The sequence below is a fragment of the Lissotriton vulgaris genome, chromosome 7 (genome assembly GCF_964263255.1).
Source record: "Lissotriton vulgaris chromosome 7, aLisVul1.2, whole genome shotgun sequence".
Taxonomy (NCBI): domain Eukaryota; kingdom Metazoa; phylum Chordata; class Amphibia; order Caudata; family Salamandridae; genus Lissotriton; species Lissotriton vulgaris.
This window is the reverse complement of record NC_141695.1, coordinates 1,021,913,049-1,021,939,722: the sequence shown is the minus strand read 5'-3', so window position 1 is coordinate 1,021,939,722 and position 26,674 is coordinate 1,021,913,049. Positions and strand designations below refer to the sequence as shown.

Sequence of the window (26,674 nt, the reverse complement as noted above, 5' to 3'; positions counted from 1 at the left end):
AGTTCTTGAGTATATTACCAAATCCAAGGGGGACATTATTTTACTGCAAGAATCCAAACTGTCCGAGGACGATCTACGCTTCCTGAACATCCATTGGGCGTCACACATTCTGTCTTCACCAGCATCCCACAAAAAAGGAGGGGTTATCACCCTCTTAGCGAAAAAAGCGAACCTTACTCTAGTCTCACACTCCCACGATGAAGAAGGCCGACTTTCCATTACTAATCTTCTTAGGGAGGACGACCCCATTCACGTACTAAATATCTACGGCCCAAACACAGATGACCCAGACTTCTGGGACTCGGTCTCCCGCTCACTAGAACCTATCCCTACGGATGACCTGTTGATAGTGGGAGGCGACTTTAATCTCCCCCTGGACCCAATCCTCGAAAGGCAGTCCAAGTGTGCCTTCCACCCCTCCCGCTCGCATGACGCCCTCCTTCGCCTATGTGACAGATACCACCTGAAAGACTCATGGCGCCTACAAAATCCAGACGGTAGGGACTTCACGTTTTACTCTGCACCACACAATTCCTATTCACGAATCGACTTCATTCTGGTATCAAGCCCCTTCACTCACCTTATAGAGGAGACAGAGATAGCCCCCAAACTAGTCTCTGATCACGCATGTATCCGCACCAAACTGGCTGGCTCCAGATCGATTCTCCCTCCGAGGAGATGGCGCTTCAATGACGAGACGCTTTCAGACCCCTCGAACAAGTTAATAATATCGGACGCCATTGAGGAATATCTTTCTTTAAATGACACCCCCGACACTGCACCTACCACCCTGTGGGATGCTCTGAAGGCCACAATTCGCGGGACCATCATCACTATTAGGGCAAGGGTAAACAAGGTGCTCAATAAAGAACTAGAATCTCTAGAGCATCAGATTGGCACACTGGAAGCCCACCACAAATCCAACCCGCTTGACTCTACAGTTTTAGATAAATTGACCAAGAAAAAATACGAATATAACACCATCACCAGCAAACGGGCGGGGGTATGGATTAATCGATTCAAGGCCCTAAAACTGTGCGAGGGCAACAAAGCAGGGAAACTGCTGGCCTCCTACCTCAAACACAAACAGAAACTGACTACCATATCGTCCATTAAAGATTCAAACAACGTCACACACACCAAACAGTCTAACATCCTTGATACTTTTAAATTTTTTTACGAAGACCTCTACAAAAATGATAAATTATTAGACGAATCAGCCTGCGCTGAGTACCTTACTTCACTCCACCTCCCGAAACTTTCTGAAGCTGACAGATCCCATCTTGACACCCCAATCTCTGGTTCAGAAATCAAAGCAGCAATTAACACCCTGAAGAATAACAAGGCCCCCGGCCCAGACGGCTTCACTGCACCCTTTTATAAGGCCTTTGCAGACCAAATTAGCCCCCCACTCCTTAAACTCTTTAACTCCACTGCAAACAATGGCAGTGTTTCTCCCTCAATGAGTGAGGCCACGATTATAGTACTGCCAAAAGAGGGGAAGGACCCACTACTCACTAAAAATTACCGTCCCATATCCTTGATAAATCTGGACTGCAAGATTTATGCTAAAATCTTAGTGACCAGACTAAACTCCATTCTCCACAAATTAATTAGCCCCTCGCAGGTTGGCTTCCTAAAGAACAGGATGTCCAACGACAATACGAGACTTCTATGCCATATTCTAGAAAAGGCAAAATCCTCTCCCGCGCCAATGGTAGCAATAACCTTGGACGCGGAAAAGGCCTTTGACAAGGTCTCATGGTCCTTTCTACGCCAGTGTATGCACTCTTTCAACCTAGGTGACACCTTTACCAGGATGGTGATGGCCCTCTACTCTGCACCTTCGGCCAGGATAGCTATAAACGGCACCCTCTCGGATTCGTTCCGTCTCTTCCAAGGTACCAGACAGGGCTGCCCTCTCTCACCAGCTCTCTTTCTCCTAGCCCTTGAACCCCTCATTACAGATATCAAAAATAACGGAGACATTGCAGGTATTTGCTTTGGGGACACGCGAGTCAAGTTAGCAGCATATGCGGACGATATCTTGATCGCGACCGAAAACCCTGCTAACTCCATTGCTGCCCTAATGACCTCGATAGACAAATACTCCTCCCTTTCCGGCTACAAATTAAATAGGGATAAATCCGAAGTGAAACCTCTTAATGTCCACACTTCGAGAGAAGTGCTAGGCGACTCCGGCCTACTCTGGCAAACAGGAGTGATTAAATATTTGGGAATTGAGTTCACAGATGAGTTATTGAGTACCCTTAAACATAACGAAAACAAAACCCTGAACAAAATCAAAAGTCTGTTGGACGGTTGGTCACCACGTTTCATCACCTGGTGGGGCCGTATTGAAACCATAAAAATGATGATATCCCCCCTGGTTAACTACCTCGCCACGATGCTCCCACTCGTCCTCTCCAAAGAATTCCATGCTAAATTGGATAAAAACATCTCGACATTTCTTTGGCAGGGCAAAAAAGCAAGAATCAGTTTAAAAAAGCTTTGCTTGGATAAAACATTAGGAGGAGTTAATCTGGCGGATTTTGAAACATACCAAATAGCCTTTTTAGCTAAACAGGGGTCGCACTGGATATCCTCCCAGCCTGACTATAGCCCAGTGTGGCTCTCTGTGGAAATGTCAATACTGAAGGGTCTCAACCCCTGCGCCCTACTCACCGTCAAACTTCGCCACAACCTAGGCCCGGGCCCGATCTTCAAAAACACTAAAATGGCTCTTTTAAAAGTCAATAAATATCTACCGCACCAATTCCGGCAATCGCATTGGGAGTCACTATGGCACAACACCGCCATTACATACAAAGGGAAACCACTAAACTACCCCTCCTGGATAGACAGTGGTGTCTTATTTCCTCACCAACTCGTCGAAAACGCGCTCCCATTAACCTTTAAAGAAATTCAGGATAAGATCCGACTCAATAATATTGAATTCTATAACTTCCTACACATTAAAGTAGCTCTAACGAAGGCTAACCTGAAGGCTGCCACTCCATCACTCCTAGACTTAATCCCCTCCCTTAACAAACTGGGACACCAAGTCTCTAGATTATATAAGTTAATGCGGCCACAATCGTCCTCCATAAATGCACCTCTCCAACGCTACTGGGACTCTTTCTCCTCCACGCCTAACTCGGACGCAATCTGGACCAGTACTTGGGAGTCCACCACCCGGCACAAAATATGCCCCACACTGTCACAAACCAAGTTCTGGCTTCTACATAAGGCCTTCTGGACACCTAGGAGGTTGTTTCTACATAAAATCAAGTCCGATGACACGTGTTGGAATTGTTCAGGGGTGGGAGGCGACCTGGAGCACCTAATCTTCAAATGCCCCTGTGTGACCTCGTATTGGGACAGAATCTTTGGTTTTATAAAGGAAGTCCTCCATATTGCACTACCAAGAGAATTCTCGACGCTTGTTCTAGGTTTTGCCAAAGCCGTCACACTCAATGAAGACGACAAAGCCCTACTGGACCTGCTGCTGACGGCTGGGGTTAAAATCATACTTAATAACTGGAAAAGCACAAACAAAGCCTCCTTCCCACACTGGTTGAACTGGGTATCTTACTTGAGAGGTGCTGACAATATCTCCTTAACCTCCACCCCGTGGAGACCCCCAACAAGGAAAATCTGGTCCTCACTAGATGATCACTTTGACGCACACAAACCTCCTTGAATCTTGTCTACTGGGCATTCAGAGCGTTTCATCACATAGGGTTCAATCTGTCCGATGGCCAGTCTATGTTTTGTACATTCTTCGCCACAGTCTGATAACTCCATCTTCCTCATGTACTATAGGTTTTGTTTACGCTAATGTATACCTTATGATGCTTCTGCTCATGTGTGGTGGCGCCTATCTCTTTCCAGGTCAAGATATACAAGACACCAGGTAACCTTGGACACAACTCTCCTCTAGCGGCACACAGGCCTTTTTATGTGGAACCTTAGGTATCGTAATGGACTTATTGTTTACTGGACTCGATTGCTTTATTGGCACCAAATTTCTGTATTCCTATTCATATGATGTTTTTATCAATGCTCTGTAATTAATCGTACTGAAATCGACTATCCTTGTACTGATGTATCTCTTTGCAGCTCCAAATAAAAATCTTTGAACAAAAAAAAAAACAATTCATTTTTTTTATTTTTTAAATGGTCTTTTGGATGTAGTACTTAAAATCAATTGAGCCCAGAGTTAACCACCCAAACATGAATATCACTGGTCTTGCAGAGTCACATTTATACTTCATTGTGTAGGGTGTCTGACGTCTCAATTTTGAAATCTAATGGAAATAGGTCGACCACGATAGTTCACGGGGCATAAGGTCAGGAGAAGACGTTACTCCACAGCATAAAGAGTATCGTTGTAAAGAAAAAAATAAGAACGTTAATTGTGCATATATACAGTTTTGCATGATTTACTCATGAAAATGTTCTACCTTGTGAAAAATCTGCACCATAAACTTTGTACAGTAGTGTTTCAATCGACACTGACTTTTGTTGAACCCCCAAAAAATGGGAAACCTCTAAACTGGGAGTAAACGTCTTGGAGTAGATTTCTGAATTTTGCCTACCCCGCTTCATGCATCGGACCTGGAACAGTGAACTCCAGAAGATCATTAGATTTGCATTCTTCCTTCCAGTACCAATGTACTCTCTATGGCTGAAGTTAGCATTTTTGATATTAGGACCTATTACTGTTTAATGAGAGGTATTTCATCCTTACTGGGACTACTTTTCACTCAGTGGCGCTGGCACTGTTATTTATATATATATCGTTATAGCATTGCTTTTTGGCAGTATGGCTGCATACAGTTGTGCAATCAGACTGATTTATTTACACAACTGTACCATAAACATGGCCACAGGAATTATGTGTCAATGGAGCACCAAGTTATGTGGCAAGGATTTGTTTATTTATTTTGCAGTACTACACAGCATGAACCAGACGCAATGACGAGTGTTATATTATAAAGTGAGGTATGCCTAAAAGATGAGTACATATTTGTATTAAAATCGTTTTGCAAACAATAGGAGGCAGAAATTTAAAAAATATATGTTGGCCATCTCAGTAGCCTAGTATCTCAAATGCGTAAAGGAGGAGAGCAAGCAGTATAATAAACAACGTTCGACGTCACCAAGTGACAGTACAGCATCATCTCTGTAGAATTCCCAGCTCAGATATTGAACTGGGTTTCCAAGATATCAGTATCTCTTGAAGGCCGGATTGCATCCTGTCACAACTAGAAGGGCCGTTATAGTCAGGTAAATTATATGGCAAAAAGGCACAATTTAAGGCAGGGAGAGGCACATTATAAGAATTAAAGCAAACTATGCAGCACGGTCTGAGGCTTATTGCCACTTTGTGATTTAACATCTAGCCCTGCATCTGGTTCATTTAGTAACAACATTCCGTTTATAAAACTTTCAAATAATGAGACAGTTGTATGTGTCAAGTAAATACGGAGAGGTGGACTGGACAGTTCTAGCGAAGGAAAATGTACACTGAACGAAAAAGCTGGAGGCTGGAAGCTGGACTTGTCCTGTCATAGGCCAACGCCTATGGGGCATATTAGCAAGGATCTCGTTAAAATTATGTCCGTTTTAGCGGCAGGAACTGCCGCTAAAATGCCGATAATGGGCTTGCTAATATGCGTTATAGAATTCCAATAGAAGCCCAGGTTAGATGTCCTGCACATCTAACCTGGGCTTCTATTGGAATTCTATAACGCATATTAGCGAAACCATTATTGCCGTTTTAGCGGCAGTTTCCTGCTGCTAAAACTGACATAATTTTAACGAGGTTCTTGCTAATATGCCCCCTAGTTATTACAAGTAATTACTGTCAGTTTTTATCAGTAATGTTTAGTGGTTGTGAAAGTATAAACCTGTGCAATTGTATTAACTTCTTCGCCTAATTATAAACTAGAGATATCAAATAGCTGGTAAAGTGGGCATTCCTTACTTCTTCTACTGATTCTTCACTCATTCTATTTATACCACCCGATTCAAAACAAGCTTTGGAAAGATTTAGTTTAGACCTCTGTGGTTCAGTACAGTCTTTCCATTCTATCTGAATGTGGTTTGAAGTCACATGTCCATGACTTACAGTATTGAAATGCCCCAGTGAGAGCCAGCTCTCTCCCCCGCTGCTTGGAAGACCGAGAGTCCAATGAGGGAGATGGTTGGGGTGACCGTCAGAGGCCCAATGTAACTGAGCAGAGCTCCCGGAAGTCCCACAAACCCAATGATCACTTCCACAATGCTGGACACGATGATGGCGCCTTGTATCTGGGATAAAAGAGGACAGAACAATGCTAATAAATAACACTAAAAAGTACATAAGTTAATGTATTTAAATACACCAAGGAATATAAGCATTTATTTCACACAGTGCCTATTCATCTCTAGAGTGAGAGAGTGAGCGGGCAAGGAACGATTCCAATGTGTCCTCTTGTGGCACACTGTTTATACTTCAGGTGATAACATTGAACCTTACTTAGCATCATTTTGATGTCCAGACTATGCAATGCACATGCTCAAACCTGCCACGTGTGTGTAACTTATTGTTCGTGACCTTCTTGGAGTGTACGTATATGTGAGAGTGAGCATGGGTGTGTTTGCATGTCAGTTTGACTGGTATGAATGGCTGCAGATGGGAGAAATGGGGCTGGAAATTCGAGAAACATGCTGGCATAATGGTGCCTCAACTGTGACCTAGTGGACATTCTTGGTAGCAATTTGTCTCTACCTGGCATAATTGTGGCCCGATCTTGATAAAGTCTCACATTAGGTTAATGGGCATCTGAACAACGAATTATTTGTCAACTCTCTCTTTATCTCTCTCGCTTGGCTCTTTATTCAGGCTATGGCCTGCAGTTGCGAATGTGGAGGTTTAGTTGATCCTCTCTGCGCTGTGGTCCTCAGTGAGCTTCAGATCTTTCTAGCACTCCACCTAACTTTTCTCAACTCATCTTTGCCTGATATCTGTTCCTTTTAGATGGGCCACTTCTGTTTATGTCAGTATTGTAATCTTGTGATGGCTGTACCATTCTCCCCAGACCAGGAGCATGCAAATGATCACACCACACACGGCGGTCGATAGCGCACATCTTTATTTTTCAGCATGCAACCGTTAACTGAATGCACTACATCATAAACTTTAATGAACACACCCAGATACATCCCAAAGGATTACGAAACTTTGTAAGGAGTCCGTGGAGGACTACAAGGGTCCAACTGCACATGCTCACACAAGATAAGCAGTTACACAGGTGAAATGCTTTTAGTTTCCTCTTGACACGTTTATCAAGGCGAGGAAACCACACATGCTCTTTGAAGGCTCTCTTGGTGGCTACAATGCCATGATATTGTTTGTGTGGGAGTTCAATGGCTTTTTGTCTCAGGCTCTCGAGTATGACAATCCTCAAACCTCTTAGTGCAATGCCGTCTTGGTTGATGGAAAGTTTTCCAGCACATTTTTTTATTTTTTATATTTAACTTCATTTGTGAGAGGTCGAGCATGTTTTCTCCATGATTGCATTGTAATGAGATCCTTGAGGGTGAACATGTCTCTGTCTGTGTTGGTAGGAGCAATGATCTGGTCAATGGATAGAGCTGCAGGGGTGATAGACCTTATTATGAAGTTTATATATTCTTTAGCCACTTTAGAAATTGCTTTATGACACTGTAACAGCACATGTGAGAAATATTCTGCAGAGTTTTGATCCTTCCCTAGCTTATACACAATAGTGAAATCATACTCTTGCAATTGCAACACACACCTCTCGATCAATGTGGCATCTTGACTTTCAGGTTTCTGAAAATGGTGAGCAATGCCTGGTGGTCAGTGACAAGGGTGAAGTGCTTTCCATACAGAAACACATGAAAATGTTCACACGCCCACACAACAGCCAGTCTCTCTTTTTTTTTGGAGCTTAGAATAGGCATGTTCAGCCTGAGATAGACTTTGTGTTGAGCAAGGATCCTGCCCAATCCCACCAGGCTTGCATCTACTATGATCTCAGTATGTATATTTAGATCGAAATAAGCCATTTCAGTTGCATTTTGTAATTACATGTTTGATATTCTTGAAACTGCATTCACATTCAGAGGACCATTGGAAGGGAATATTCTTCTTTGTCTACTCTTGAAATGAGGCAATCACTGTGTCAAAATCACAAATATATCTGGAGCAATAACTGGCCGTGCCTAAGAAGGATCGCAGCATGGTTACATCTTGCAGGGAACAAGTGGATGGCAATGCTTATACCTTTTCAGGGTCTGGAGTAATTCCCCCTTCACAGAAAACATGCCTAAAGAATTTAAGTTTGGTTCTGTGAAACTCACACTTTTCTGCATTTAAGACTGAGACCTGCATCAGCGAGCAAGCAGTATACATGTGTAAGAGCTTTGTCATAAACCTTTCATCTGGCACCAAACAATAGTATATCATCACTGTAGTTAAAAGCATGTGTGTCAGGTTAAATGACTTGGCTAATGACATCCTGAAAGATTTCTAGATCCGACGACACACCAAAATTGACTCTTTTGTATCTAAACAAACCAACATGAGTTGAAAAAGTAGTAATGCACCTACATTTCTCTTCCAGCTCGAATTGATGGTATCCTTTGTTCGAATCAAAATGAGAGAAGACTTGGGTGCCAATCAGCTATGTAATCATGTCCCTTGTGTGTGGAGCTAGATGTCTTTCTTTCTTGATTGCCTTGTTGACCTGCCGCATATCAACACAAATGTATACTGCACCTCCTCTGTCCTTTTTTGTCACTACCACTATGGGTGGAACCCATGGCGTTGGACAAGTAGAACGCTCGATGATGTCATGCTTTAGAAATGTTTCTAGTTCTTTTTCAACCGCGGTCTGTAAATTAAAAGCAATCTGATGGTGTCGTTAATCAACAGGATGAATGTTCTCATTAATGCGTAGTTGCACCTTCATTGTCTTGTGTTTCCCTACTCCAGGACATAAAGACGTTAATTGACTTACTATTTCAGAATGTGCATTGAGGTTTGAGGTTGTAGTTAATGAATATTAGTCCAAATTTCAACAGCAGTGCTGAAACTGAGTAGACAGACGCTCGACAAAGTACCTTGGAGGATATGGATTGGAACTTTTATTCTCGTTTTCCTATGCCTCATGTTCACTACAAATTACACTTGATTTTGCAATGGCGTGACAGCAGCCCATGTGCACACCATTGTTTCCTATGGTGTTAGACGTGGTCTCGGAGACAATTTGTTATATTTTTCTGCTGGGATGATATTGATCGATGCACCACAGTCTATGAATCTCTCATTGACTTTTGTTTTTCTTTGCAAGCAGGCAATACAACATGTGCATATCATTCTAAGGTCAACATCACCATTGCACAACCATTTTTTTCACTGTCGCTCGATGATGGCATTGAAGAGCCTTTGGAAGATGAATTTGGCGATGATCAACTTTGTTTAGTCTCTACTTGATGTTGCCGTTTGGCCTTGGGAGTGTGGCTAGACTGCTTCTGGAACTTTCTGGCACCCATTTTTTATTCTTGTCGTGAGGCACTTGGTTTCTCCTTTTCTCTGCAAAATGTTATGAAATGGTTTCCTTTCCCACAGCCTTTGCATGTGTGTCTAATGTGACGGCAGGACATTTACCTTCATGTGGAAATGAAAATCCACAGCAGAAGCACAATTTATTTTTCTTCAGAGACGTTGACTTTTGGGCCTCTACTCTGTGCTTTGGCTTACTTTTTATGATCAGCGCTGATTCATTCTGGGTGGTTCCAGCTTCCATTCCAGGAGCCAGTTTATGTGCCTGTTCTTCAACTCTTGCAGCCATGAGTACCTTTTCTAGACTGAGTATCTCTCTTAGCATGTGTCGTCTGACCAAATTGGATAGGCAACCATTGATGGCTCTCAGATGCATGGCTTCTTTGTGATTAAAATCACTGAACTTGCAGTACTTAATGAGGGCATCAAGCCTTTCAACAAACTCATCCATCGTTTCACCAGCTTGCTGTCTTGCTTTGTTGAAAATGTACATTTCGTACATGACATTCGGCATTGGATTGAATTTGGCTTCTAATGTTTCCTTGATTTGACGGTACTACACTTCATCAGTTTATTATATTTTATTTATCACTTCTTTCACTCCAACACCTGCAAGGTTCTTTAAGTATTTGATTATCTTTTTGTCATCTACTTCTTCTAGTGCACACAGGCTGCTCTGACAGGACTGGGACAAGTTTGAAAAGCTACGTTCTATTTTGATTGATTTCCAATTTAGCGTACAAACTACAAGGACAAGTCAAGTGATACATATGACAGTATAATAGTGTTGGACCTTATAAGTGCTGCATTGGTCAAACCTATTGGAGATTTAGCAATGACAATAGTATGTACAATCATGGTTATCAATAACAGTGCAACAAAAAGTTTAAACGTGTTAGTACCTGCTGTGTACTGATAAAAGTAGCTAAATGGACTGACACTGTTGGTCGTGATAAGTTGTGTGCATTATATGTGCAATCCTATTGTGGGTGATGCGGGCTGGGCCCATCCCGCCTGCTCACTGAGGTATGTTTGAGTGTGGTAGGTCTGTGTGGGTGCAGGAATGATGCTGCACTGTATGCATATCCTACAAAGGTAGTAGAGTGGTGGAAGAGAGAGGGGGAGGGGGAAGTGGCGGACACTGGCATATGCAAAGTCTCTAAGTAGTGGGACACCATCTGTTGGGGGTTAAATTGATCCAATGAAGACCCCGGGCTGGAGGGGTCATAGCCAAATTTGGATTCTATGAATGTTAAATATTTTTCCAATCTGGGTATTTGGTGGGAGTAGGGTGCCCTGGGATGTTGCTATGTAGTAACTCATATTCCTAAAGAACTTAACAAGTCCCAGTAGTCAACTCTTGAAGAGCCTTTTTGTGTGTCACCCTCGTAACTCAAAATGCCAACAGAATAGAAAAGTGTACCATTTACGACATACAATGAAAACAAAGAAATTTCTCACTAAATAAATAAAACATATATTAGTTCGTTAAAAAATTTTTTGCACAATTTATTACAAATCAATAACAATAAAATCAGTGATTCATCACATCAATACAGTGCCATACAGTTAATAAAGTTTTCATATTAAAAAGCGGTGCCTATACCAATATGTAACAAATAAAAACTTATAGGGTTCACAATTAACAGGATAATCAGAACCACACAATTCAGAGTTGTCAAGGTTGTCGACGCAGCGTTTCGGTGTATTGCGATATCACCTTCCTCAGGACAAACAATTCTATACAAAAAAAGGGGCGTACAATTAGATACATCTTCAGATTTTAGTTAAACACAGCACAATTCTTTTTCATTTGACTAGGCACCATCATTTTATTCAAAGAGTCTTTTCTACATAAGTATACTTTCCTATTTGTTTCAAAGTGTGGCATTTGAGTTACAGTGGGCTATACATACAGGATCCTGACTAAGTGACATCAAATCACTCTAAGGTAGCTTTTATAAGGATAAACCATTATGCATACCTGCAGATGTTTAATTATGCCTCGCTTTTCAATTGGAGGTTTGTACGTTTGTATCGTAGAACAAGGACTAGACGCTCTGGTCTATCAAGGCAAAAAATATAAAATTCCTTTCTGGAAGTGGCACAAAATGACAGGAGATGACTATTAATTGGGTGGTCGCTTAACATTGGTTAATAGCTTCTCAATGTCTCTACGTTTTAATATTACCTGTGCATTTCAGGAACTTAATGATGAGGAAAGTGCCGGAGGGGGGCCACCGTTTATAAGTAATATCTCTATAAGGAAACATATACGTATACATTAGGATATAGTGTGCATTGGATGATACTGTCTGGAGTATGAATGTATAGACTCAACCATACGGCTAATCATACTTCAGTTGGTACGTGCAAGAGTTATAAGCACATAGAAACTACAAGGTGGTCCTTATGTAAAGGAAACTAATGTGGTATGGTTCTTATTGATTATGTAAAACATGGTACTCACCCTATGGGCAGGGATGAATGGCCCTCACAGCAGCGTGACTGGATTCTTTTATCTTCTACCAGAGTTAGAATACTGTGTTTATGGTGATTCTTCCAATTTCACCTACAAAAGGTTAGATCATTTGTATCTCTCTTGTTTTATCTTCATAAGGTAACTTGCGCATGTGCTTAATTTTACATCATTGCTATATAGATTTGCGGTTTCTACGCTAATTTCTAATATAATTTCAGGTATGTACTTGACAGCAATGTTATTTTCACTGCAGCGTTTTTTGTTACAAGTATACCTCCCTTTACAGTGATGTAAGGCTCAGTGTTTTTATTTACTTACACTGTGCCGCTATGCATGGCAAACTGTATAAGACGGATATTCATTGAGAGAATTATACAGATTTTGAATTATTTAGTAGGTATAGTCTTATGAATATTGCATGGTTCTTATTTTTCCTATTTCAATGTACCCTCACGTGCTATTGCCATCATTCGCTTAGGCGATGTTAATACAAAGGTGATGCTAGGTTTGAGGGGTAGTTTGCGTTTCGGTGTCTTTATTTACACTGTGCCGATACGCAAAGCATGCTGCCTGGGTCGGACATTAATTAACGGAATAGTACCTGTTTAAAATTCATTTAGCAGATATATTCTCACATTATTTCATGGCTCTTGATCGCTAATTTCGGTACAACCCTCCCGAACAATTGCCATAATTAGCGTGGGCGATGTTGATACTAGGGTTTAGGTTTGAGGGGCAGTTTGCATTACAATAAAGCTCTCACGAAAAATTTACATGTTTAGCATAGCCGATACTGGTACACGGATGGAACTATGTTTCAGGGGTAGTTTGCGTTTCGAGATCTAGTCATGGGGGAATACCGCTTACCTGAAGGTTTGTATTCGGCCTCCCTGCACCCCTCACGGCTCCTCGCAATCTTGATTCAATCGGCGTTTGTTCCTCGCATTCGGTCGTTTATCCTTTAAAGGATTTCTCGCGGGTTTTTTCAGCGGCGTACTCACGCTGGACGTAATTCTGACGCGAATCGTCATTAATGTGCGACGCGCGTTTGTATGAACTACAATTGTAGTTTTCAATACAATGTATCGTCTTTGCATATTGTTTACGCGGTCATTCTTAAATGTGTGACACGCGTTATTTTGTCTACCCAGATAGTTCTATATGCTCTTTATTATCACCACATTTCTTGGGTTACTGTAATTATTTTCGTTATACTAAAAGCGGATATCTAAATTATAATTCTAAACAATGTGTGTTTTTTATAAAACACACATTGGCCTCCCTTTCTTTTACTTGTGACTCACGGTTGGTTAACCGGGGAGGTGTTTTTCACACCTAGCAAAGCATAGCTGCCAATATGGAAGGCATCAAAATCCTCAGCTACAGCGAGGATCAATTCAATAAAATAATTAATGGAACCACTAAAAATATCTCATCCGCGTAAATTAATAACACCGGAGAGGAAGAGTGGCGTAACTTATGGAATACCAAGAAAAAAATAATACGAACCAAATTACATTCCGATTTTCTAATTGATTACTGTAAAAATGGAATAATCCCTAAGGGACTTCAGGTAACAAATGAACCAGGGATCTTTATTGGGAACTATAAATTCATAGAAAAATGGACCCTAGTCGCCAATAGATGCAGCCGTTATTGGATGCTTTTAATAATAGAAACAGCATCCGATATACTAATAGTTGAGCGACAAGAATTGAAGGATCTAGAAAAGAAACTAACTGAAGGTACGGCGTTAGACGATGCCATCAAAAAGTTAGAAGACATTCAAAAGGATGTCGACGGCTATAGGGACTATCTGTTTAACAAAAAAAGTAATACATTAAGAAAAGATGTTACCAAATACAACCCAGAACTGATTTATCCATATTTACAAAAAGATTACTATGAACGCCCTAGAGAAATTCCTCAATATCGTAAACCCTGGCAACAACACCAGGGACACAATTTCCAAAAAAAGGTCAGATTTTTCGATACTTCATACACTAGCTCCGACAGTGAACCAGAAATACAGAATGACAACAGAAATTCTGGCAAAGATAATGACACCTCCAAAGGCCCCAACAGGGACCCCTCATCCCTTTCTTTTTTAGAGCAAAGACATAATTTTGTCCAACAGAGAGGGAGAGGCAGAGGGAGAGGCAAATACTTGCCTCAACCTCAGTTCCAACAGAGACCATACACCAGGAGCCACAAAACATGGGACATCTAAACAAAGCCCCTGTAATCAACCTTTCTAATATGGAACTATCACCTGTAGAAATAAAATTACTTGAAAAAGGTTTAGGTTATGCGATTGCATCCCCGGCAGATAGATTCAGCTTGGAAAGGGACCTACAAAGGTTTTTTAGAAAAATTAGACTTGTATCATTTTTCGAAGACAAAGATAGAGCCCCATCTCTTCACAAATCAGGTCTTAAACCAAAATCTACTTGGACTCCCCACATTGCACAAGTGAATAAAGAGAATGAAGCCTTTGAAATAGCTGTCGCCAAGAGCGTCTCTGACGTACTGGACCAAATAAATTGGACTAATTTTAATCTGAAAAAAGATGAAAAAGAGGCCCTTAGTAAATTAGAGAACTGCCTGGAGCTAACAATCAAACCGGCAGATAAAGGCAGTAGTATTGTAGTGATGTCAACCACACAATATAATGACAAAATAACACTTCTCCTAGATAATAAAGATCATTATCAAAAGGCAAACAAGAAAGATTGGTCTGCCCTGCAAATTAAGATCAAAAGACTGTTAGATTTTGCAAAAGAGGATGACGTAATCTGTGAAGAGGAGTATAGATTTTTACCCAACACTAACCCAACAGTGCCCGCACTATATGACCTACCAAAAGTCCATAGGAATCCGACGGACCCACCGATGAAACCTATAGTGTCTAGCATAGGATCTCTCACAGAGCCCCTCAGCATATATGCTGACACTTTCCTACAACCGTATGTAATTAACCAGAAGGCATATATTAAAGATACGGCTGCCTATTATTAAAAAAGTAGAGAACTTACCTTTCAACCCAGATACACAATATTTAGTAACATCAGATATAGAGGCGTTATACACGAACATACCTCAAGACAGCACAATAGAGATGATTAAAAGCCTCCTATGCCAAAGTGATAGAGACCCAACTCCTCATGAAGCATTTATCATTGACTGTGTGACCATTGTTTTGAAAAATAATATCTTCTTATTCAATAAAGAATATTTTAAATAAACAAAAGACACCAGCATGGGAGCAACCTGTGCTCCCAGTCTGGCATCCCTGTACGTGGCACAATTTGAAGAGAAGCATATATTTAATTCTGTTGCACCTTTTTTTGAAAACATAACGGGTTGGTCCCGATATATAGAGGACGTTTTTTTTTATTTGGACTGGACCGGTAAATATGTTAGAAGATTTTATCTCCTGGTTAAATCTAGGTGACAAGAATCTCAAATGCACAAGCCACTATGATCAACAAAAATGTGAATTCTTAGATATTATAATTAAACATAAAGATGGATACTTACAAGTAGAACTTTTTACTAAAAAAACAGACAGAAACACCATGCTCCACTATCAAAGCCACCATCCCCCCTGTCAGAAAAACAATATTCCTTTCGGACAGTTTTTAAGACTGAAACGAAACTGCACACAGAATGACGATTTTATAAAGCATGAAGAAGTATTATCTACCAAACTCATCGATAGGGGTTACCCAAAACGGATGGTTAAACAAGTTTTCAAAAGAGCTAGATACTTTAACAGAGAGAATCTCCTTAATGATAAAGCCAAAGAAAATCAGATGGACAACAGATTAGTATTTATCAGTAATTTTAGTGGAGCAAGCAATAAAATAAAAAACATCATTAATCGCAACTGGAATCTAGTAACCAAAAAGAATAAAGACAAAATACCGAAACCAATGTTCGCGTTCAGACGTAATCGGACTATTAGGAACAGCTTAGTCCATACCTACAGGGAAGATAATAAGAGAACCCAACTGACGATAGATAAGAACCCTCTCCCTTCATGTACTTTTCCATGCAGCAATTGCTCAAACTGTACAAATATAATCAAGGGTCACTGCATTGAACATAAAAAAGTAAACATAAAATAAAATCATTCATGAATTGTAGATCTAAAAATATGGTATATTTGATTAAATGTCCTTGTGATCAGATATACATAGGAGAAACATCCAGTGAAATCAGGCTAAGAATAAATGAGCACAAATCTGCCATACGCTGCAACAAAATAGGTGCACCCCTAGCAGACCACTGGAAGACAGCAGGACATAGTGTAGATGACCTACGGTGGTGTGGTTTAGAACTAACCACTCAAAATAGTAGAGGCGGCAACACCGACATTAAACGAAAAAAACACGAACAATTCTTCATGTCCAGATTCAATTCAGTTAGGGAAGGACTTAACACCAGAGAGGACTGGGAAAAGATCTTGTAAACCTATTCCCAGGTGCCAAAATCATTTCTAATAACACCAGTCTAGGCACCATTAAGTTTGACAATAGCCTAAAGATCATAAGCCCTTAAACCAAAACATTAACCCTTATGATACTTATAAGAACTGTGGGAGTGTAAGTCAAATGCTCCTCCTGAAGGACTGAACCACTATATCGTATTGGCAGTGCCAAATAGAGACTATTTCTAATAACATCAGACCAGGGACCATGAAGTTTTCTCATACCCTACAGATCATAAGACCTGAAACTTAACATAATCCCGGATAAGATCCACACGAACTGTGGGACTGTAAGCCAAATGCTCCCTTTATAGGACAGAACCATAAGAGCGACCTGGTAGCACCTAATAGAAATGAATACAGGCACTTTACGCTACAATTTAGTTAGGATGTATAAATAATCATCATATGCATAGACAATAAGTATTGACCCGACTGGTGCATATCGCGGTGTTACATTTTAAAAAAATTAAGGATGTACGTTTTATAAAAAACACACATTGTTTAGAATTATAATTTAGATATCCGCTTTTGGTATAACGAAAATAATTACAGTAACCCAAGAAATGTGGTGATAATAAAGAGCATATAGAACTATCTGGGTAGACAAAATAACGCGTGTCACACATTTAAGAATGACCGCGTAAACAATATGCAAAGACGATACATTGTATTGAAAACTACAATTGTAGTTCATACAAACGGGCGTCGCACATTAATGACGATTTGCGTCAGAATTACGTCCAGCGTAAGTACGCCGCTGAAAAAACCCGCGAGAAATCCTTTAAAGCATAAACGACCGAATGCGAGGAACAAACGCCGATTGAATCAAGATTGCGAGGAGCCGTGAGGGGTGCAGGGAGGCCGAATACAAACCTTCAGGTAAGCGGTATTCCCCCATGACTAGATCTCGAAACGCAAACTACCCCTGAAACATAGTTCCATCTGTGTACCAGTATCGGCTATGCTAAACATGTCAATTTTTCGTGAGAGCTTTATTGTAATGCAAACTGCCCCTCAAACCTAAACCCTAGTATCAACATCGCCCACGCTAATTATGGCAATTGTTCGGGAGGGTTGTACCGAAATTAGCGATCAAGAGCCATGAAATAATGTGAGAATATATCTGCTAAATGAATTTTAAACCGGTACTATTCCGTTAATTAATGTCCGACCCAGGCAGCATGCTTTGCGTATCGGCACAGTGTAAATATTTATTTCTTTATTTATTTAACGATTTGTAGAGCACCTGGTGACCCGGAGGCATCCCCGCGCTGTAAGAACTTGAGTTGGCCAGAGGGAAAGGAAGGAGCTTATTTGGGGAACAGCAGAGTTTTAAGCTGTTTGCGGAAGCGTAGGTAGACAGGTTCCAACCGCAGGTAGCGAGGGAGCGAGTTCCAGCATGAGGATGCTATTACTGAAAAGCGACGGCCTCCGGTGCGTGCCCTCCTGAACTTAGGGACATTAGCAAGTCGCTCATTGTCCGAGCGCAGGGATCTCGAGGCTTTGTACGGGGTAACCATATCTCCCAGAATGGAGGGACCTTGTCCATTGAGGAGTTTGTGAGCGGTGCACAAAGCCTTGAACTTGATCCTTTCTCGCACTGGCAGCCAGTGGAGAGCCTTGAGTGCTGGCCTGGCTGAGGCCCTAGAGGGAAGATTCATTAGCATCCGGGCAGCCGCATTTTGGGTTCGTTGTAGCTTGCCCAGGGTAGATTCGGGGGCTCCTAAATAGATAGAGTTACTGTAGTCTAATCGGGCAAGGATAAGTCCTTGCACCAGGAGTTTCCTAGATTGGGGAGGGAGCATCGGCAGGATCTTGCGGACCGACCGCATATGTCCAAAGCAAGTTCCCTCTGTTTTAGATGCCTGAGTTTTCATAGACAGATCAGGTTCGAGCCAGACCCCTAGACTCTTGATTTCCTTCTTAGGGGCGGGCACCTCACCCATGACATCGGGCCAAACTGATGGTGGGATTGCTGTCCATTTCTTGCCCATCAGCATAACTTCAGTTTTGGACCCGTTGAGTTTGAGTGAGGACTCGCACATCCAGAGGTGGATTTCCTGGAGGCAGTGCAGGAGATTGTCTGGGCATTGGTCAAGATGTGCGAGCGAGACGACCAGTTGCGTGTCGTCTGCTTAGCTCACAATCTTGATGCCAAAGGGGGCCACAACGTCCTCAAGAGGAGCCATATAGGCGTTAAAAAGAGTCGGACTAAGTGAGGAACCCTGGGGCACCCCACTAGTCAAAGGCATAGAATCGGAGCGGGAGTTGCCATCCCAGACCTGGAACGAAAGGCCAGATAGAAAGGACTCTATCCAAGCCAATGCTGTGCCCCCAAGTCCCGCCCTAGCCAACCGATGAAGCAGGACACGGTGATTCACCGTGTCAAAGGCTGCACTGAGGTCCAGGAGGATCACTGCCACTGACCCCCCTGAATCTAGGATACACCTTGCCTCCTCGATGACGGCGAGGAGGGCGGTATCCGTGCCTTGGCCAGGACGGAACCCAGTTTGGGAATGAACCAGCAGGTTATTGGATTCCAGGAACTGGGAGAGCTGGACATTAACCAGTTTTTCGGCAATTTTGCTGATGCCCGGGAGGAGCGAGATCGGTCTATAGTTGGCCAGATCAGTGGGGTCCAATTGGGGCTTTTTAAGAAGGGCTTTGACTACCGCCCCCTTCCAGCTGGGAGGGACGGAGCCTTGGGACAACGAGGTGTTGATTAGCTCCAGGATAGGGGGTACTATCACAGGGGCGACTGCTTTCAGAAACCTCATGGGAGCAGGGTCACACGGAGAGCCACTTTTCATTTTAGCCAGAGTTTTTCCAACCTCGTCCGAAGAGACCGCCCTAAAAGCGGTTAGCTGAGGGCGGGGGGCGCCTCCTAGGCAAGTATTAGGCGCAGCCTTGTCCCAGTGTGGTGACTTGCTAGGTAGCTGTGGGAGTGAGGCTAGGATGTGGGAGACTTTGGAGTCGAAGTATTTTGCGAGTTCATTGCTCCTGTCCGGTCGGGTCCTGGTTAGTGGAGGGGGTTGTGGTATTTTTAGAAGTTCTTTGGCAATGAGAAAGGATTCTCTTGCGGAGTTAGTAGAATTTTTAATTCTGTCGTCATAATAGGAGGCTTTAGTGAGTTTCAGAGCAGATTTGTATGCTCGTACCGTCCTCCGGTAGGAATCTTTGCTAGAGTGGAGCCAGTCCTTCCTCCACAATCGCTCCGCTTTTTTGCATTCCTTGCGGAGGGTTCTAAGTTCCGGGCTGAACCAGGGGGCTGACCCTGTCTTTCCGCTTTTATCTTCGCGGGTTATTATAGGGAGGATAGAGTCGAGTGAGTTGGAGATCCATTTCCTGAAATTGCTATCCGCTATGACAGGATCCCCTGAGGGAGCTGGGGTCGTTGATTGCAGGGTTCTGGCCCAGTCCTCTGTGGAGAGTCTGGACCATGTCCTGTCCCGGGAATACGTGGCAGGCTTACGTGGCTTCTTGAATTCTCCTGGCAAAAAGAGAGGAACTAAAAAGTGGTCCGTCCAGGGGAGGGGGCAGGAAGGGTTAGCCTGGAGGGTATGGACATTTGTGAAAACTGGGTCCAACAGGTGGCCCTTGATATGGGTGGCTCCAGTATTGACCAGTTGGAGGTCATAGGAGGCCAGATCTAGAATCAGATCAGCCGCCCCTGTATCTGCGGGATCGTCAAAGTGAATATTGAGGTCCCCTAGCACAGTGAAGTTGGGTGTAGAGTGGGCCAAAGTTGATATGGATTCTAGTAGGGCGCTAACGAAGGGACCAGAGTATCCGGGGGCGGTACACCAGGAGGCCTGCCAGTGAGGTAGTTGGGGCCAGCTGGATGGTAAACAGGCAGCTCTCTGAATCCATGATGTGTGATAAAGACACCGAAACGCAAACTACTCCTCAAACCTAGCAACACCTTTGTATTAACATTGCCTAAGCGAATGATGGCAATAGCACGTGAGGGTACATTGAAATAGGAAAGATAAGAACCATGCAATATTCATAAGACTATACCTACTAAATAATTCAAAATCTGTATAATTCTCTCAATGAATATCCGTCTTATACAGTTTGCCATGCATAGCGGCACAGTGTAAGTAAATAAAAACACTGAGCCTTACATCACTGTAAAGGGAGGTATACTTGTAACAAAAAACGCTGCAGTGAAAATAACATCGCAGTCAAGCACATACCTGAAATTATAATAGAAATTAGCGTAGAAACCGCAAATCTATATAGCAATGATGTAAAATTAAGCACATGCGCAAGTTACCTTATGAAGATAAAACAAGAGAGATACAAATGATCTAACCTTTTGTAGGTGAAATTGGAAGAATCACCATAAACACAGTATTCTAACTCTGGTAGAAGATAAAAGAATCCAGTCACGCTGCTGTGAGGGCCATTCATCCCTGCCCATAGGGTGAGTACCGTGTTTTACATAATCAATAAGAACCATACCACATTAGTTTCCTTTACATAAGGACCACCTTGTAGTTTCTATGTGCTTATAACTCTTGCACGTACCACCTGAAGTATGATTAGCCGTATGGTTAAGTCTATACATTCATACTCCAGACAGTATCATCCACTGCACACTACATCCTAATTTATACGTATATGTTTCCTTATAGAGATATTCCTTATAAACGGTGGCCCCCCTCCGGCACTTTCCTCATCATTAAGTTCCTGAAATGCACAGGTAATATTAAATCGTAGAGACATTGAGAAGCTATTAACCAATGTTAAGCGACCACCCAATTGATAGTCATCTCCTGTCATTTTGTGCCCCTTCCAGAAAGGAATTTTATATTTTTTGCCTTGATAGACCAGAGCGTCTAGTCGTTGTTCTACGATACGAACGTACAAACCTCCAATTGAAAAGCGGGGCATAATTAAACATCTGCAGGTATGCATAATGGTTTATCCTTATAAAAGCTACCTTAGAGTGATTTGATGTCACTTAGGGGCTCATTAGGATTGCGGTTTTTCCGCATCCTCGGGGCCGGCGGAAGCCACCGCCGGCCCAGAGGATGCGGAAAAATCGCAGCGGACTGACCAAAGACCCACCGCCACATTAGGATGGCTGGTGGGTCCTTGTTTCCGTCCGCAGCTTTTCCGCCGCGGCTGGCTTACAACCGCGGCGGAAAAGCTCTAATCTGGTGACGGTGTCTCTCAGACACCGTCAGGCAGATTAGGATGGGATGCAAAACATGCTTTTCCGCGGCGGCTTTTCCGCTGTGGAAAAGCATGTGTAACTTCACTGCGGGGGCCCATTGCGGGCCCCCTAGGTGAAGGGGGGTGGGGGGTGCACATGGGGGGTACCTATGGTACCCCCCTGCATTTGTATGCAGAAAGCGGCAGGCACCGCGAGGTGCCTACCTCTTTCTGCATGCAAATGCAATGACTGCATTTTTAACATTGCCGCGGGTGCAGCTTGAAGCCGCACCCGCCGCAATGTTAAAAATAGAGGATGTGACCGCCAGGGTGGCGGTCACATCCTAATCGCACAGGAGGGGACTCCGCAGCCCATGCGGACGTCCCCTCCTCCTCAGTGATCCCGGACGGACGCAAATCCGTCCGCGATCATAATCGGCCCCTTAGTCAGGATCCCGTATGTATAGCCCACTGTAACTCAAATGCCACACACAAATAGGAAAGTATACTTATGTAGAAAAGACTCTTTGAATAAAATGATGGTGCCTAGTCAAATGAAAAAGAATTGTGCTTTGTTCAACTAAAATCTCAAGATGTATCTAATTGTACGCCCCTTTTTTTGTATAGAATTGTTTTTCCTGAGAAAGGTGATATTGCAATACACAAAAACGCTGCGTCGACAACCTTGACAACTCTGAATTGTGTTGTTCTGATTATCCTGTTAATTGTGAACCCTATAAGTTTTTATTTGTTACATATTGGTATAGGCACCTCTTTTTAATATGAAAACTTTTTAAACTATATGGCACTGTATTGATGTGATGAATCACTGATTTTATTGATTTGTAATACATTGTGCAAAAATTTTTTACCGAACTAATATATGTTTTATTTATTTAGTGAGAAATTTCTTTATTTTCATTTTATGTCGTAAATGGTACACTTTTCTATTCTGTTGGCATTTTGAGTTACGAGGGTGATATACACAAAAAGGCTCTTCAAGAGTTGACTACTGGGACTTGTTAAGTTCTTTACTTCTTCTCTCCTTGTCCCCCATTGGACTGGTTAGGAGGCCTCCCTTTCTTTTACTTGTAACTCATATTCGGCCACTAGTGTTCCACGAAGATCTATAAGCCAATCATGGATTTGAGGTGCAGAGTGTGACTTTCAGGACATTGTCAGTTGGTGTTTTGTTAATCCTAGCACAAGTTCTAGGAATGTATTAATGGTCTTAAGCTGGTCTTAAGCTGTGTACTACGTTTGGTGATGCCCAGTAGAAAGTGAAGGCCCTGCGCTGCAATCGACGTGTCTGTGGCTTCAGAGAGTGTGGCAGCCACCTCTCTCCAATCCGCCATCCGTTGGGGACATGGTCAAACCATATGTATGAACGTGGCTTCTGGGTTGTGACAGCGAGGACATATATCGGAAGAAGTCCCATACATTTGTGCTAGCCTGTGGGGAGTAAGATATGTTTGATAAAGTTATTTGAATTGAGTGTATTTTAGTCTGGCATTTTTAGATATTGTCTTTAGGGAGCCTATATACTGCTCCCATTGTTTGTCGGTTAATATGATTGATAATGCCTCATCCCAGTACTCCCTAAGTGTTAATAAGGAGGATCCGGCATTCAGTCTTCGAGAGGTATATAGCATGATTATTGCCTGTTTCCCCACTCCACGGTGTGTGTAATAAGGCCCGGATTTCTAAACAGCGGTGCCTCCTGGCTACACAGTTTTTAGACAAGACAGCAGGCAAAAAAAGGGGGTGGTCTTGCTATTATATATCAAGATAATCTGCCAGCCTCCTTTGAGTCCGTCCCGTCCCAGGACTGTAAGGACTTATCCTTTAGCTTTAAACCAGCTAATTGTCTTGCATTCAAAGGAATACTGGTTTATTGCCCACCAGGGGAAAAGAAAAAAATTGTTCCTGACTTTCCTTAGCACACTTCTTGAAACGTGTGCGCTGGAGAACAATTTCACAATACTCGGTGACTTTAATTTTCATCTAGACGTGGACATGGACACAAACACGATCTTGTTACTTGACACCATGATACTTGCTGGGCTAAATCAAGGGGTTAAAGGCCCAACAAACCTGGCCAGCCATACTCTGGATGGGATTTTTTCTAGACATAATGCACTCAAGACCAAGCAAATTCTACCATTAAGTTGGACCAATCATAGTGCTATTATTTTCGAGCTTGATAAATCACTCAAGGACCAACCTAGGCAACCCAACCAGACAGCTGGTTCATATCGTAACTGGAAACAGGTAGATAACAACCAAATTCAATTCCACCTTGAACAATTACTTACCAAAGGACCACCAGAACCAGAACAGGCCTCTATCCATTTTAATAGTGGCTTACAACAACTGCCAATCTGATAGCTCCCCTTAAAAAAAAAATCCTCAAGCCATAGGACTACTCTATCTGCCCCCTGGTTTTCAGACACTGTTAGACTTCAAAAACAGGAGCGCATAAGACAGGAAAGATGTTGGGGAATAATCTATGATGAACAGGAATTGGTAATACAAAATGCTTTTAGCAGACTACAAAAAACTGATCCTGTCAGATAAGGCTTCCTATTTTTCAAAACAAATCAAGGAGGCAGAAAATTCTTACAAAGAGCTCTTTCGGGTGGTAACCAAACATTCTACACCCCGAAAGAAAGGGGTGTGACCACTCTCAGGAATTCTATGATGCACTAGCCCAGCACATCCAATACAAAGTAGAGCAAATCTTCACCACCTTTGGCAATGAAGCAAACTCGTATAATCACAACACATCATGTGTCTCACACTCAACTGCCCCATCCTTGCAGAATTCACAGCAGTAACTGTTGACAAGACAGTTGCTCTTATCTCCAAAGTAAGATCCAAGCCAATGCTGTGCCCCCAAGTCCCGCCCTAGCCAACCGATGAAGCAGGACACGGTGATTCACCGTGTCAAAGGCTGCACTGAGGTCCAGGAGGATCACTGCCACTGACCCCCCTGAATCTAGGATACACCTTGCCTCCTCGATGACGGCGAGGAGGGCGGTATCCGTGCCTTGGCCAGGACGGAACCCAGTTTGGGAATGAACCAGCAGGTTATTGGATTCCAGGAACTGGGAGAGCTGGACATTAACCAGTTTTTCGGCAATTTTGCTGATGCCCGGGAGGAGCGAGATCGGTCTATAGTTGGCCAGATCAGTGGGGTCCAATTGGGGCTTTTTAAGAAGGGCTTTGACTACCGCCCCCTTCCAGCTGGGAGGGACGGAGCCTTGGGACAGCGAGGTGTTGATTAGCTCCAGGATAGGGGGTACTATCACAGGGGCGACTGCTTTCAGAAACCTCATGGGAGCAGGGTCACACGGAGAGCCACTTTTCATTTTAGCCAGAGTTTTTCCAACCTCGTCCGAAGAGACCGCCCTAAAAGCGGTTAGCTGAGGGCAGGGGGCGCCTCCTAGGCAAGTATTAGGCGCAGCCTTGTCCCAGTGTGGTGACTTGCTAGGTAGCTGTGGGAGTGAGGCTAGGATGTGGGAGACTTTGGAGTCGAAGTATTTTGCGAGTTCATTGCTCCTGTCCGGTGGGGTCCTGGTTAGTGGAGGGGGTTGTGGTATTTTTAGAAGTTCTTTGGCAATGAGAAAGGATTCTCTTGCGGAGTTAGTAGAATTTTTAATTCTGTCGTCATAATAGGAGGCTTTAGTGAGTTTCAGAGCAGATTTGTATGCTCGTACCGTCCTCCGGTAGGAATCTTTGCTAGAGTGGAGCCAGTCCTTCCTCCACAATCGCTCCGCTTTTTTGCATTCCTTGCGGAGGGTTCTAAGTTCCGGGCTGAACCAGGGGGCTGACCCTGTCTTTCCGCTTTTATCTTCGCGGGTTATTATAGGGAGGATAGAGTCGAGTGAGTTGGAGATCCATTTCCTGAAATTGCTATCCGCTATGACAGGATCCCCTGAGGGAGCTGGGGTCGTTGATTGCAGGGTTCTGGCCCAGTCCTCTGTGGAGAGTCTGGACCATGTCCTGTCCGGGGAATACGTGGCAGGCGTACGTGGCTTCTTGAATTCTCCTGGCAAAAAGAGAGGAACTAAAAAGTGGTCCGTCCAGGGGAGGGGGCAGGAAGGGTTAGCCTGGAGGGTATGGACATTTGTGAAAACTGGGTCCAACAGGTGGCCCTTGATATGGGTGGCTCCAGTATTGACCAGTTGGAGGTCATAGGAGGCCAGATCTAGAATCAGATCAGCCGCCCCTGTATCTGCGGGATCGTCAAAGTGAATATTGAGGTCCCCTAGCACAGTGAAGTTGGGTGTAGAGTGGGCCAAAGTTGATATGGATTCTAGTAGGGTGCTAACGAAGGGACCAGAGTATCCGGGGGGCGGTACACCAGGAGGCCTGCCAGTGAGGTAGTTGGGGCCAGCTGGATGGTAAACAGGCAGCTCTCTGAATCCATGATGTGTGATAAAGACACCGAAACGCAAACTACTCCTCAAACCTAGCAACACCTTTGTATTAACATTGCCTAAGCGAATGATGGCAATAGCACGTGAGGGTACATTGAAATAGGAAAGATAAGAACCATGCAATATTCATAAGACTATACCTACTAAATAATTCAAAATCTGTATAATTCTCTCAATGAATATCCGTCTTATACAGTTTGCCATGCATAGCGGCACAGTGTAAGTAAATAAAAACACTGAGCCTTACATCACTGTAAAGGGAGGTATACTTGTAACAAAAAACGCTGCAGTGAAAATAACATCGCAGTCAAGCACATACCTGAAATTATAATAGAAATTAGCGTAGAAACCGCAAATCTATATAGCAATGATGTAAAATTAAGCACATGCGCAAGTTACCTTATGAAGATAAAACAAGAGAGATACAAATGATCTAACCTTTTGTAGGTGAAATTGGAAGAATCACCATAAACACAGTATTCTAACTCTGGTAGAAGATAAAAGAATCCAGT

General features: G+C 42.9%; 1 protein-coding gene across 1 annotated transcript in view; it reads right to left on the bottom strand.

Annotated features, from left to right (window-relative positions):
- SLC23A1 (solute carrier family 23 member 1) overlaps positions 1–26,674 on the bottom strand; it is a 479,920-nt gene that overhangs the window by 112,347 nt on the left and 340,899 nt on the right. The window contains exon 7 of the mRNA XM_086931444.1: positions 6,137–6,318. Coding sequence (XP_086787570.1) covers positions 6,137–6,318 — 182 coding nt within the window. The remainder of the gene's footprint in view (positions 1–6,136; positions 6,319–26,674) is intronic.